The sequence below is a fragment of the Panthera leo genome, chromosome E2 (genome assembly GCF_018350215.1).
Source record: "Panthera leo isolate Ple1 chromosome E2, P.leo_Ple1_pat1.1, whole genome shotgun sequence".
Classification (NCBI taxonomy): domain Eukaryota; kingdom Metazoa; phylum Chordata; class Mammalia; order Carnivora; family Felidae; genus Panthera; species Panthera leo.
This window is the reverse complement of record NC_056693.1, coordinates 55,639,849-55,654,547: the sequence shown is the minus strand read 5'-3', so window position 1 is coordinate 55,654,547 and position 14,699 is coordinate 55,639,849. Positions and strand designations below refer to the sequence as shown.

The following is a 14,699-nucleotide window of genomic DNA, read 5'->3' as shown; positions in this document are numbered from 1 at the left end:
GAGACCAGGAATTCAAAAATGGGGTCACTACAAGTAGCCATTTTAACTCCAGGAAAGCCAGAAAACAAAATAGTCAAGGAAGAAAACTCTTACAACCTTTGGGGGGATAAGGGAGGAAGCTTTCATACATGAGTGAAATATGGAGGAAAACTCATATGCACAAGAATCAGAAATGCATGGGCCCAATCCCTGGTCTGCATTCCTAGGGGCTGTGTGGCCTTAGGCAAATGACTCAACCACTCTGCACTTCTTTTCATCATATATAAAATGGGTTAAGAATAGTTGTCCCTAAGGTTTGCAATAAAGATTTGAGCTAATGTATGCAACCAGCACATAGCAATAAATTATACAGTAAATTTGCTACAGGTATTTTGATATATTTTAAATCATAATCATAAGTGCTCACGGTGCTCACATGTACACACACACACACACACACACACAGTGCCCTGAAAAAGCCTCCAGGGAAACAGCTGCTAAGAAGATACATCTAGTAGATAAGATCCCACCAGATCAAGTGATTTTATGAGGCATGAAATCCCAAGGGGAGCCATCTTTGGGGAGCTACCAATATGGGAACTGGCAAATCCTTCTCTAGAAAGCAAACTTTATTTATTTATTTTTTAATGCCCATGCATTTTAAATACACAAGCATGTTCTTCCCCTCTAGGTTACTCAGATGATCAAGGCCAAGGCCCCGTGGTGCCTGCAAGCCACAAGCTTCCCTGGAGCACAGTATGTGCAAGTTAATACACCAACATTCCTTTAGCATCCATAGAGCATTTGTCAGCCACCGGATGGGGTCATGAGCATACGTGGACTTAACCGGAACCCTGCTGGGCAGTTACACCTACTCCCTCTCCTTGCCCAGACGCAGGAGGAAACAGAAGAGGAGGGAAATAAGGTAACTCATCTGAGGTCACACAGCACACAGACGGCCAGGATTCAAACTCACTTCTTAAAATCTCAGAAGTCTTCCTAACTCTCTGAAGCAAGCTGAGACGCTCGTTAGCCTCTGAGTCCTGGCAGACCATAGGCCCTGAGTCACCTCCAGCACCGGCCCTATTCAGGACCAGGTGTTGTATTCACCTCTGCATCCCCAAATCAGCAGCATTCTTGGCACCTGGTAGGTTTTTTTTTTAATTTTTTAATGTTTATTTATTTTTGAGAGAAAGAGAACAGAGCATGAGCAGGGGAGGGGCAGAGAGACAGGGAGACACCATATCCAAAGCAGGCTCCAGGCTCTGAGCTGTCAGCACAGAGCCAGATGCACGCGGGGCTCAAACTCACAAACGGCAAAATCATGACCGGAGCTTAACCAACTGAGCCCCCCAGGTGTCCCTGCCCTTGGTAGATTTTAATAATTATGGGAAGAAAGAAGGAAACATGGATGTAAGTGGTGGGGGAGGGAGGGCAAAATGGAAGGATGGGAGGGAGGTCACAGCAACCACCCCTTTGAGCTGTTTTAGTCTCTATTGTCTCCTATTGCAACAATTACCAAATTCGTATTATTTCAGCTATTTATTTTCTCATGGTTGCCCTCTGTAGGTAGCAAGCCCCCTGAGAACAGGTTCCAGGCCCATCCTGTTTCCCTACGAATTCCCTAAATTCCTCAATAAAAACTTAAGGAGCAGACACCTGTGTATCCCTCATCTTTGGAGGATAACATAGCTGTGCTGCTCTTTTTTTTTTTTTTTTTGAGAGAGAGAGAGAGAGAGAGAGCCAGTTTTTAAACATTTACCAGCATACTACTCCCCAGCACCCAGCTGAAGATTCTACCGCATCTGGAAACAGAAGAGTCACCAAGGCCACATCCAACATGCAGAAATGAAGACTTGTTAGCATTCGGAAAGTGATTGCCGAAAGTAGTAGATCATTATTTGCTTCATGTAAGAAATATTTCTAGTGCTGCTGATTGAATGTTCAAGAAACGATTAAAGGGCTTGGCAATGTTTCTCCCAAATATCTTTTGCATGAAAAGCCTCAGAGATTGGTTAATTATAGAGGCGACGCATCAGTCTCTCTAGACAAGGGCACTTCCAGGCCCCCACAGTGCCCGTCCCAGGTGCGAACACGGACTGGATCCATGAGCATGGGTGTCATGGGGGCCCGGGAGGCCTCTCCCAAGGAGCACTGGTGCAGGCTGGCTAACAGCCCCATGGAAACGGCCCTCAGACCCTGCTTATGATGTCAAACACCTGGGTTCCTTCTTTGGGCAATTGGCAGCTTCCTGCCAATTGAAAGAGTCAGAACTCAAGCTCGCTACTTCACCCCTCCCTGGCCCGTGCTCTGCCATCTGCGAACCCAGAGACCGAGCCCTGCCAGGTTCTGCCCTAAATGTCTCTTGGATGCTCTGAGTGGTGCGTCTGTTTCCTCTCTCCTGCACTGTTACTCCTGCGACCTCAGGCCTGGGCTGGCTTCTCACTTCCGTTCGTACCCGGTGTCGATCCATTCCCCACACTACAGCCAGGGTGACCTTTCCAAAGTGAAAATATGACCTTGTCACACCACACCCTCCCCTTATTAGTTTCAATGGCTTCCCAAGGCTCCAGGACAAACACCAAAATCCCTGTGGTGGCTGCCAAATCCCAGGGGCTCTGGCACCACTGCTCCTCCTATCATGGTTACTTCCTCCTGCACAGAGACTTCCCTCAGGCTGTTTCTGCCTGGAATGCTTTTCCCTGCCCACACCTTCTGGCATTCCCCTGTCTGTAAGGCTCACTACTCCTCCAGACTGTGATGAAGCATCAGGCTATCAGGGAAGCCTCCCAGGTCCTTCATCTGGATCTGATGCCTTTCTTATATTCATTCGTTCATTCATTCATTCATTCATTCATTCACATTTGCTGAGGGCCTGCTGTACACCAGCACTGTCCTAGGCCCTAGGGATACAGAAGTAAACCAATCAGACAACAGCATGTGCTGTGATGGACCTTATAGTTTAGTGGGGGAGAAAGACGAGGCACAGACCAGCACACTGGATAGAACAGCACAACTTCACACAACTGTGTCTTCTTCGGTCATAGCAGTTTCTCTGCTTCGAATTATTCAGTAATTGACCTTGATCTCCACTGCCCAGGGATCTCTCGAGGCCTGAACCCCAAGAGAGCAGAGACTGAGTCGGCCTTACCAGGAGTCGTAACCTGAGCACATAGTAGGTCCTCTGTGGATATCACAGATACTTACTGATCCACTCAGTCCCAGGTAAATCTCCTTAAAGTCAAGTTGTTTGAGTGCTTGGGGCTTGGAGGGGACAGTCCCTGATGACTGAATCCCTAATGGCTCCCTGCCCCTTGAGAAAGTTCCCTACAGTCCCTCTGGCTGTCATTTTGAGTCAGAACAGGAGTCAGCAAACTTGTTCTGTAAAGGGCCAAATAGTAAATATTTTAGGCTTTGTGGCCATATGGTGTCAACTCTGTTGTTATAGCACACGCTCGGCCATAGACAATTATATAAATGAATGGGCATGGCTATGTTCCAATAAAACTATTTATAAAAACAGGCTGCAGGCAAGAATTAGCCCACAGGCTGCCCTTTGCAACCCCTGCGTTAGATGATCCCAGATGCCCAGCAGCACATGGCAGTTGAAGGCAGAGCCTGTATGGCCTGAGCCATCCACGGGTTCCGCGGGCAGGGTCTGGCAAACTTCTGCAGGCCCTACTCCTGCTAAGAGGGAGATTACCACACAGGCCCAAGCTCCAGGCACTTGCAGGCACCGCGTCAGGCAACTCGTGGAGAAGCGGTTCCCTGCCACCTCCAGAGGAGAGAGACTTTGGCCCGGAGGCCGCAGAAGGCAGGGATGGAGTCTGACACATTCCTTGCAGGGTCCCTGGGCTTCTCCAGAGGCTGAGCTCACTTCCTGGCCCTGCCCAGGCATGTGGCAGGGGCTGCTCTCGGCTGAACAGCTGCGGCCCTGCACCCCAGCCCGGCCTCCACTCAGCTGGGAGACACAGGGGCTTTGTGCTTCTGTAGCAGATTGGGTGACGCCTGCTGAGGCCTTTGAAATGAGACATGACATGTCAAAACGTGCCTATTCCTAATGCTAATTTTCAGGAATTTGACTTCTCTTGGCAACTGACAGAGGAAAAACAATCACCTTTTTTTTTTTTTTAATATGTGTAGTTATATTTACCCTGATCTTTGAGGTCTGCAGCTAAGGAAAACAAGTTATCTGAGGCTTACCTCTTGGGATAGGATGCGTGGACAGATTAGTCTAGTATTTATGGAGCCAGAGGACATTAATTACAGCATTAACACTATGGGTAGACTATAGTGGGTGTTAAGTATTAAAAACAGTTACAAAAACATCATACAAACTCCAGTTGGTGGTAGGGGTGGCAATGTCCTGTGTATAAAAGTACTCTAGGCAACAAAGCTCTGGAACTAACGTTACCTTGAAGTTACAAATGCTCTGAGAGCTGGCTCGGTGCTCCCAGAGTCCCCTGCAGGGCTGAGTACAATAAGTTATTGTGATGTTCTGATGACACTCATACTGTGGGTGAGCAACACTGTTGGAATGACAATGCCCAGAAAGTCACTGTACTCCAAGGGCACAGATGCTTCCTGGTCTAACAGCGCACTGGGGCCTACAAGCCATCCATACTCCCAGAGCCCTGGGACTGTTGATGCAGAGCAATGTTTGGGCTGTACCAACACTCCGCTGTACCCACACCCTGACTGACTCAAAGCTGCGGTGCATTACTTCTCTGGGTGTAACTATTACATATGGAGCGATGATCTGGGTGTCCTGGTGTTCTGGGTACCCCCAGTCACCCAACGGCACTGATGGTAGGAATGTTCTCAGGAAGGAGGTGTAGTCCCTTTGTTCTTCCAAGGCAAGTGTCAATCTAGTTCAATCACAGTGATCAAAAAGAGGCATGTCCCTTCCTTTCCAAATAGCCTATCACAGACACACACACACACACACACACACACACACACCCCGCATCAATGCGATTAAGTCTCAAAATTTGTGAAAGCGGAAGTTCCCAACACAAATGGCTATGGGGCAAAATAAGCAGGTACAACCGGTGGGTGAGTAGTAGGGGCTGGTGGGGACTGTGGCAAATTACAGAGGCATGCCCCGCCTAAAGGGGGCAGTAGTAACTCCCCTCTAGTGAAGTGTGGCCAAGTGGGAGGGCAGCTCTCAGGTTCCCTGACCTTCTGACATTTTAAGAAATGCAGGAGACCTGGATTTTTTTTTTAATGTACGATTTCCAACTTTTCAAAACATTTGGGCCCAACAAAACACATCCATAATCTACATTTGGCCTGTGGCTGCTTTGCCCAGAAGCCAGAGTTGCAGAATTGGGATGTGTGAGCTTTAGTACTGCCAGGCAGGTGTCTCGAGGTTCAACCTGCTGGGCCAAAGGGTGACCCATTCACCAACATGAACCCTACCTCAGTCTGTGTTTCAAGTTTGAAATGCCATTTCTTCTGTTCTCTGGCCTGCCCTTAGCTGCTTCTCTCAGAAGTGAAGAGCAGCTGCTTTCTACTCTAAGCTACTACTTAGTGCCTAGTGAAGGGGATCCTACAGTCCAGCCCATCATCATCTGTCCTGTCTGCTCAGGGAGGAGGAGCCAGGGGATCCCCAGGTAGCTAGAGAGGAGACAGGCTGCGGGGAACTGTATTGGCAGCAACCTTCAGGAGGCTCCGATTCTCTCAGGCGCATGGGCAACTTGCCCGCAGCTAAGTGGAAACAATGCCAAAACCACTGGTCATTTGATTTGATTCTGCCCAGCTGATTATTGTAATTGGATGACAGACATATTTCCCTCTCCTTTTCAACTGGTGCCGGAGGGTGAGTGAATCTGGCTCATGAGTCATTCTTCTGGGTAGTTACCTAGTGGGGTAACTGTGCCTGCCTTTTGGCTGCCTAAAGAGAAAAACGAGGTCCAAATGAAATCAAATGCCAGGAAATTTCAGAACTTCCTCACATTTCATATTGTATTGTCTACAAAGGTCTTTGAAATGTTCCCTGCTCTAATACTCAGAGGGGAAACGTAGTTGAAGAATAAGATGGAACAGAAGCAAGTATAGTAGGGAATAAAGGAGGAAAGATACTGAGTGCAAAATGGTAGGACTTCTCATTGGGGTAGCTTCCAGAAAATAATTGGGAATAAGGAGAACAGTAGTGTGTTGATAGAGCGACTACGCTGAGGTTCTTTAAAATATAGCAGCTGTAGGTTCAGAATTTTGTAATGCTGTGGATGGAGCCCTCTTCTGGAGAAATTTTTCAACAGGTATTAAAACAAGATTGAAACACACAGAGATGGACACAGGCACAAAGAAATAGGAAACACTGTTGGCTATTTCGACGATATGACTGTCACTGAATCCATAGCTTGGCATTTTCCTTCCCTTCCACTGAACGGAAATAAACTGGATTCTCCCAAGCAACGGTCTTTCTGGAAGGAGGGAAAGAAAAGAAGGATGTTCTCAAGAGCCTACCCGTAGTTTTGCTGAAACAGTAAACTTCCAACTGAGATTCGACGCACACAGGCAAATGCCAGTCCTTCTAGACACTGCACTTACTGGGTACAGTGGTTTGTGAGGCAATTTTACGCTAACACATAGGAGACACTTCTAGAAGGAATTAGATTTTATTTAATGGAAAACCCAAGGGCTAAAGATAGCAAAGGAGAGAAGGGAGGGAAGCAGAGCAGAAGAGATTAGCTAAGATGACTGTTGGGCTTTTAATATAGACTGTGGCATTACATAAACTCCAGATCACATATTCAGCCTTGCAGTTTATTAAATCTCCTCGGGAACTTGCTAAAAAAATTGTTCAGCCATCTGAACTCTACCACTTTGACTCTTCTCACCACTTACGTCTCTGTTTCCCCAGTGTGTTTCAAATCTTATGGGTTGTCACATGTGGACCCCACGTCAGGGCTGGGGGTGCCCTCTGCTACTCCCATAATCTTTTCTCCTCATCAGAAAGGTTCTGCAAATAAACACTGCCCTTAAACTACAATATATGACGTTCTGGGGGTACAAAAACACACAGGTTCTCATTTACAATCCTGAAAATCAAGATGCTGCCTCCAAGAAAGAGCCCCATTTTAAATCAACATCTCAGAACTCTGTGGAACGTTTTTAGTCACTCCCAAGTGACTGCTCTCCAAACCTGAACCACTCCCTAAAATTCTAATTCTTGGGGGATTACTCATTCATTGTTAGAACTTTTGGCTACTGGTAAGCCATACCCAAATAGGGGGGCGGGGAATCATATTTACAGTGGAATTTCTATGTCATGCCTCCCTTGATTTGTTTCACACTCATTATTTATCATAGCCAAATGCCAGAGGCCACTTCTGGGACAGCCTTTCCCAAAACACCCCAGGGGAGAAGAGAGGCCACTGTCTCTCAATTTTGCCAGCTTCCAGCCATTGTTGCTTAGAATTCCTCTTCCCCTTTCCAAAATGCCTAAAAGAGCAACCTAGCCAATAAACTTACAGAGATTGATGGCTTCCAAAGCCAGACCCAGAATATTACAATTGCGATGGAAAAACACATACATGCTTGCCTGAACACCACTTAGGACCGAGTGACTAATTTGCTTTATTACATTGTTTTTCCCTTCCGTATGTTTTCTCTCTGCCTCAAGAAAGTTCTGTTTTCGCTGGTGGACTCAAAGGCTCTAAGACTTTCCCCGCTTTTCCCTATGGCACACGGAGCTGTGGCCTGGAACCTCTTGCCCATGAAATGAATTACACCAAAATGATTTCTCTGCAAGGTGCTGTTGCAACCAGGATATCACTTAGCGTCCTAATGTGGACGATTGCTCTGATTACGGGTAATAATGTAAGACAGAAACAAGCCTCTGAGAGCAGGCGATTCCATTCCTGGTAACACCTCTGCTGCCCCACACTTAGGAATGAGTGAGCTCACAGCCCGCAGAACCCACCTGTGCTGGCTGGGCCCTGCAGGAGAAGACACACCAGTTGCTTTGCAAAAGGTATCCTGTGAGGAGCCCCTAGTGCACAGGGATTGCTGGGTGCTGCCGCACGGTCTGTCTTGCTCAAAAGGAGGCATAACTTTGGGCCAGGTCTGCGACCCTGACTGAGGTCCCAGCACGCTGAGAGAGAAAAGGACTGTAAAGTCCTAGGGAAAGGCAGGGTGGGAGGGAAGTGCTCCCAGACACCAACAGTTCCCAGTGTGCCAGGCCTCATGGTAAACACATTACCTAGGACATCCTGTTGAATGCAATCAATCTGCCTGGCGTTCCCAGGAAGGCGGAGAGATTATTTCACAGTGGAGAATCAGAAAGCCCAGAGATGTTCAACAACGTGCCCAAGGTGGTACCAGTAGCATATGGCAGAGAGGATCTGTCTGAATCAGAAGCATCCTCTGAACCGTCCTGCTAAATAGGGATATATGTACATACATACAGCCTCAGGGACCACTGGAGTCCAGAAAGTCTGGAAAACTGATCCACAGATAGACATAAGATTTGTGGCAGGACTTGAGGTTACAGGGACACCCCCCCCCCCCCCAAGAGAATCAGGCAGCAAAGCCCTGTTAGGAAAGGAGTGTAACTGGGCAGTTCTGAATGGGGGCTGTGTATCCAGGGAAGGCAGAAAGCATGGGTGGGGGAGGGGCTCCGTAGCCAGGCACCTTACCCAGTCCCCAGACACCGGCATCCACCCACTAGCCCCCACTTTAAGTCATTTACACGGTCACTGCGTTCCTGGGACACTGGCCCCTTTCCAAAGTCTAACCCCAACATGGATCCAGCAGTGGCCTCCCTTCGATGCCCTGCACCCCCACATCCCAGCCAGCCCTCGCCTGGGATCCTGCCTGCCTCACCCTCCCTCTCTCCAGCACACTCACACATGTGCCCAGGCCCCTGGCACCCAGGAGTCCTGGCCAGGAACTCAACCCCCATTCCTAGCACCCGAAAGCACTCCCTGTCTCCTTCCCTCCTCTCTGCCTGGCCCTGCCTTGATCTTACCCACCCACTTGTAGGCTGCCAGCTCATCCCGAGTCCCACGGGCTTCAAGGGAAGCCTCGGGGACGGAGTAGCCTTGCTCTCTCAGAAACCACAGGCCCCAGAACAGGGCTGGGCGTGCCCCTCAGCGGCCCGCACCTCCGGTCGGGCCTCCTCGGAGTATGCTTTCCTGCACACAAACTTCCCGAGATCTTGGAGATCCAGAGGCGGCAGCTGGACAATCACGTCTCGGTCGCACCGCACCCCCCGCCTTCTCCCGGATCCCCGGTCCTTCCCTCGCGCCTCAGCGCTCCGAGGGTTAACAGGCAGCTGCAGCCCTGGTGGGCAAGGCTTGAACTTTTCTCTGCGCTCCGCGCCCGCCCGGGAAGGCAGCAGAGGCGGCAGTCGGGGCTCCGGGCCGGGGCTCCAGCTGGCTGCACAAAGGGGGCGCGAGGGGCTGGGGCCTGCGTCCTGGCGGGGGGCGGGGGAGGACGCGCTCTGGGCCCGAGATCGGGGAGGAAAAGAACCCCGATGCGGGCGCGGCCAGAGTCGGCGCCTTTGAGCGACAGCAGCAGCCGGGCTGCAGCGCTGGGCTGGCGGGAGGCGCCTTCCTGCGCGCCGCGGGGCTGGGCGAGGGGGCCCGGGCGCCCCGGGAAGTCGGCGATGCCAGGCCGGCCTCTCCAGCCCGGCAGCCCGCAATCCGGACCGGAGCTGCGCTTCCCCCTGTTCGGCGCTGCGCTGGGGAAACCACGACTCGCTGGAGTCGCCTCCAACTGAGTCTTTCTCCAATGCATGAGCCACCGGAGGAGGAGGCGAATCAAAGTTACCCCACTTGATGTAGGCGAGAATGTCGCCCCGGCTTGCGGAAAAAAAAGGGGGGGACTCGGGAGTTCTCTCCTCCTCCCCTGAACGTACACACACACACACACACACACACACACACACACACACACACCGGAGTGGGAAACCGCCACCCCCCCCCCTCCCCGCGCCCCGAGGATCTCTGGGGCTGGGAATGACCTCCCTTCGAGCCCCAGGCTTTCTTCGCCGCCGCGCCCCACAGTCCCCCGACCCGCGAAAGCCCCCTCTCCCTGCTGGCGCCAGACGATCGGAATGCAGAAACGGGGCGCGGGGCGCGCCCGGCTGCCCCTCTTCCCTACCTGGGACAGGAGAACGCACAGGAGGAGCGGAGTTCTCGGCTGCATTTTGCCCGACTAGAAGCGCCCGGCGGCGTTTTCATTCATGCACTTGGCTGCACTGAGCATATTTTCCGTGGGAGCCAGGCTTTGAGGAGAGGCTCTGCCTCACCAGCCAGCCAACTTCCCAAATAGATCAGCGGCAGCATCACGAAAGCATTGGGTAGAGGCTGATGACCAGGACCAATGGCTTTACAAGACGGATTCCTTCATAAAGCTCCCTCGTTTTGCATGGCAGATACAGGGCGAGCACCTCGCACAGAGCGAGCCCCTCGGAGGAGGCAGCCCTTTTTGCCTTTTTGGACTGTTGGGGCCCAGCCTCACAAATCACGCTGGGCAACGCCAGCCGAATGCACTTTGCAGAGAATGGAATTGCACCGGGGACTGGCGAACACTTCCAGCCCAGTGCAAAAAGATTCTCTTTATTAAAATGTTAATAAGATCCACTTTATTTCCAATAAATCAAATAAAATGACCCCAGCGGTTCCAGCCCTCTCCACGCCTGGAAAGACTTGGCCGTGGATTTTCCCCCCCTTTCTTTCTTTTTCTTTTTTTTCTTTTTTTCCAACTGTGGCCCAAGTCATGATGGTGTTTGGTGTTTCCTTGCCATCTCACAAATCACAAATACGACAGATCAATTCTAGCTTGCAGAAAAAAAAAATCCATCAAGGGGCAATAGATTTTATTAACTGCTCAGGTGAGAATCTGACTGGCCGCCTACTCCACAAATGTGCATCTGGCACCAAAGTTGGAGCCATGATTTAAGGAAACTTTTTTTTTCCTATATGGATGTGATTTTTCAGAAGCTCCTACCTATCCCCAGGGAATGGGGGATAGTCATGGCGACTGCCCAAGGAATTTTATAAGTAGGGCGCTATGGGAATGAGGGTCAGAGGGATATATAGGTCTGCCTTTCCCAGTAAGAATCTAAGACTATGCAGTAAAGATCTCACTTTGTCATTTCCATGCAGCCTGCTTCTAAAAGTGATGTAAGTTATTTTAAAATAAAGGAAATTTGTGCAATAGAACTGATGCAACCAAAATTAAAAATCTAGACTGGGAGGAAAAATTCAAAAACCTGAAATGCTAAACCTAAACTTTAATATATTTGCTCTGATTTGGATCTGAGCTTCCTGGTGCCCAAAGCAATAAGAAACATGTAAATCACATAGTTCTTATTTTAGAAAAAAGTATACAAATATCCACTGGCAAAATTTCCTCCTAGAGCTAAATCCTAGAATAAATGTATTATGTGATATCTAATAGAACAGGACACAGAGCAATGGACCATGCGGAGATCCAATAGATTGGGGTGTATTCCCAGCATCTAGCACAGGGCCTAAAACATGAAGACGGTCATTACTGCCTGTTAAATAGATGTCTAGACTTAATCAATCTAAGTGGCAGAGGAAGGAGTGGGACAATGAGTCTAGAGCCTAAGCTTAACCCCCAGCCCTGCTACCAATGAGTAAGTTACTTAAACCCCCTGTGCCTCTGTTTGTCCACTGGTGAAATGAAAATATAAATCATATGAACTTATAAGGTGGTGGCAAGGATTAAGTGACAAAATAACTACTCAATAAATGTAAACCGATACACTTTGTAAAATTCCTTCATTGCCAGCTGTTGAGTCACAAGATTGCCTCACATGGCCCCAAGGTGACTGCTGGGGGCCTCCTGGCTGCGTTAGCTGGAGCTGGCCCATCAGATGGCAATGTTGGCCAAACAACCTCCAGAAAAGCCCAGGAAAGGTGCATCTTGATGCTTCTTCCGGTCTCTTCAACTTTCCACTGTCCTCTTGCCTAAGTAGGCACTGATCCTGAGCCTTTGAGAATTGCAGTCACAGTGTTTGATAGATACGATTGTCCCAGCTTGGAATTCGTGCATGTGGAAACTTACACCCAACTTGCCTACTGGTAAAAAGTAAAATGGGATATTTTGGAGTCAGGCAGCCTTCACATCAAGGCATCCTGAAACACCCTGGTTTTTTCTCCATGCCACAGCAGGAGCCATCTTGTCAGTCATGGACCAGCTGAGCTAAGCCCATGGATTCAGCAGACACAAAGGCAGACAGAGAGCAGAGGACAGCTTGGGAGATGGTAGACCACTCTAAGGGATAAAGATGGCGGAAATGATCCAGCCATGTTTCCACAAGCAGTCCCTCGGTTGGGGAAGCAGTCCTAAGGGGAGGGTGTGCAAGGCTGCACTTGCCCGCCCCCCTGTGGTCAGCATGGGGCTGTGTGACCCGTTCTAGCCAATAAGCTGTGAGCAGAAGTGACAGGTGCCACTCCAAGGCTGGAGCATTTAATCGCCAGGGTGAGACAGGTTGGTTTCCCCAGAATAGGGGCTGAGATGGAAATCTGTGCAGGTGACTTGCTCAGGAGTGTCCTCAGGAACAACAACTGCAAAAGGAAGGAAAACAAGATCGGCAGGGGGGATTGCAGTGGCCTTAGATGCCTCAGCCAGTCCCAGGGGAACTCTGAGGCTAGGGAGGTAGGGAGGCCTTCCACTCAGAGATGACCCTAAGAGAGTCGGGGGCTGTGTCTTTGTGCTCCAGTGGGTCCGTTGTTGGCTGTTCCCCAAGAAGAGAATAACCTTAGGTGAGAGAGCTTGGTTCGGCCAAGGGCAATCTTCCAGTCTGACCTCAGCTTCATCATCTACATAGAAAATGAATGTGTTGACCCACAACAGGTAACCGGAGGCTGTGATTCCCAGATTTCAGATGACCACATACACCTGATGATACCAGTGAAGGTAGATGCAGATTTGTGAGAATCTGCTGACTCCATCTTCAGCCAGGACCTGTCAGGCATTCATGAAGGTCCCGGGCTTTTGTCCTGAGTTGTTCTACCAGCAGGCAGAGTGGCTCCAGCCAACCACACCTGATTCCAAGTGGGCATGCCCGAAGGGCCACTCCCATCCCTTCATATTTCAGTCCCCACAGCTTGTATTTTAAGGGTCAAGAGGAGTTAACTTCAAGAGTCTTCTTTGGCCTTAAGGCTCACCGTTAGAAACCCATGAAGGCTAGGAAGGTGGAAAAGATTTGTCTGCAAAATGAGACCTGGATTGGGAACTCCAGACTCCACTTACATTGGGCAAGTTGCTTTTACTCCCCCAGGCTCAGTTTATTCATCAATAAAATGGGAATGATAATATAATAGCACTCCAAGGATTGCTGTAAAAGTGGATGCTACCTTTCCCCTCAATCCCCTACTCCCCTCTACTCTCAGAGAACATGCATTTAACCAAACACAGGATGTCAGGTTTTGTCCAACAAAGAGAGGAGAAAACTCATTTCACTCTGGTGGTAAAAGGTCTCTGAAGAATAAATTCATTTTTGTTGGTTTTGCATTGTTTTGCCTTCAACTCCCTAATGGGATTCTTTTGGCCGATGGATGCACTGATGGTAGCAAGTGAGTACTGAAGCTGGAAACCACCCCCTCATAACCCCTACTTTACCTCCCCCTAGGCCAGCACCCCCCTCCAAGAAGCCCAGGCTTTGTGTCCAAATGCAGACCCCAGAACCTGGGGTCTGATGAAATAATCCAACATCCAGGAGCTGTATCCTGAGAAGCCAGGGATTAAAATTCTTGTCTCTCCTTGACTGACATGGATGAAGGCATCATTTCTGGCTGTGTGAAGGAGGCCGTGTGTGTGTGTGTGTGTGTGTGTGTGTGTGCGCGCGCACGTGCACTGGTTGGGTATTATGTGTACAAGCACATGGACGTAGGTGTATGGCAAGGGGGTAAATGCTGTATCTTCCAGAAGAGACGCTTTACTCAAGTTTGGGTACCCTCTGAATATGCTGCTGTAATGAGGCATTTACACAGAACAAGGATAAACCAGATAGATGCCCTTATACGACACAACAGTTATCGGCTATGCCAGGAGCCCTTGATAATTAAGATATATTTGGACAGAAAGGAGGGAAGCCCACACTGCATAGCAGAACAATAGTGTAAGGCTGAAGCTACATCCCTCCCAATGGGATCGCCCACTAAAACCACTAAAGATTATGACAATACACCATCCCACGATACCTGGTCACCCAAGAGTAGTGTCCGGGATTGTTCTTGAGCCATGAACTTGTTTTATGTTTCTTCGTGGACCTTTGTGTTGCTTACTATTATACCATAAGTGGTCACTTTGCTCAGTTCTTCACTCCAACCTGCATCTACACCTTTCACCCCTGGGTTTCGCCACATGAATTTGATGTGGCCAATGGAATGAGGCAGAAGTGACGATGTGCCGCTTATAAACCCAGGCCCCAAGAGGCCCTGTGTGTTTCAGCTTGCCGTCACTAGGAACATTCAAAGGAAATGCCTTCAGAGGAACATTCATGGGTTATCTCATTGGTTGTAGGAAAGAAATGACCTCCATGAACCCAGAGGTGCCCGGCAGAGCCCCACCCGGGTCATTTAACCTATAGGTATGTGAAGTAAAAACAAATAATTGCTCTAAATTTGGAGGTGATTAGTTATATAGTGAAACCTAACCAATAATTACATTTGTTTGTTGTCTGTCTCTCTGAAATGCAGGTAAGTCTATCTTTTTGCTTCTGTATGCTCAGC

General features: G+C 49.3%; 1 protein-coding gene across 5 annotated transcripts in view; it reads right to left on the bottom strand.

The window, feature by feature from the left end:
• The window catches only part of CDH13 (cadherin 13), a 1,030,961-nt gene extending 1,020,715 nt beyond the window's left edge, over positions 1-10,246 (bottom strand). For all 5 annotated transcript variants that reach the window (XM_042919726.1, XM_042919730.1, XM_042919731.1 and 2 more), the window contains exon 1: positions 10,093-10,246. In XM_042919726.1, the coding sequence (XP_042775660.1) occupies positions 10,093-10,137 (45 nt within the window). In that variant the 5' untranslated portion in view covers positions 10,138-10,246. The remainder of the gene's footprint in view (positions 1-10,092) is intronic.
• Positions 10,247-14,699: the final 4,453 nt, after the last annotated feature.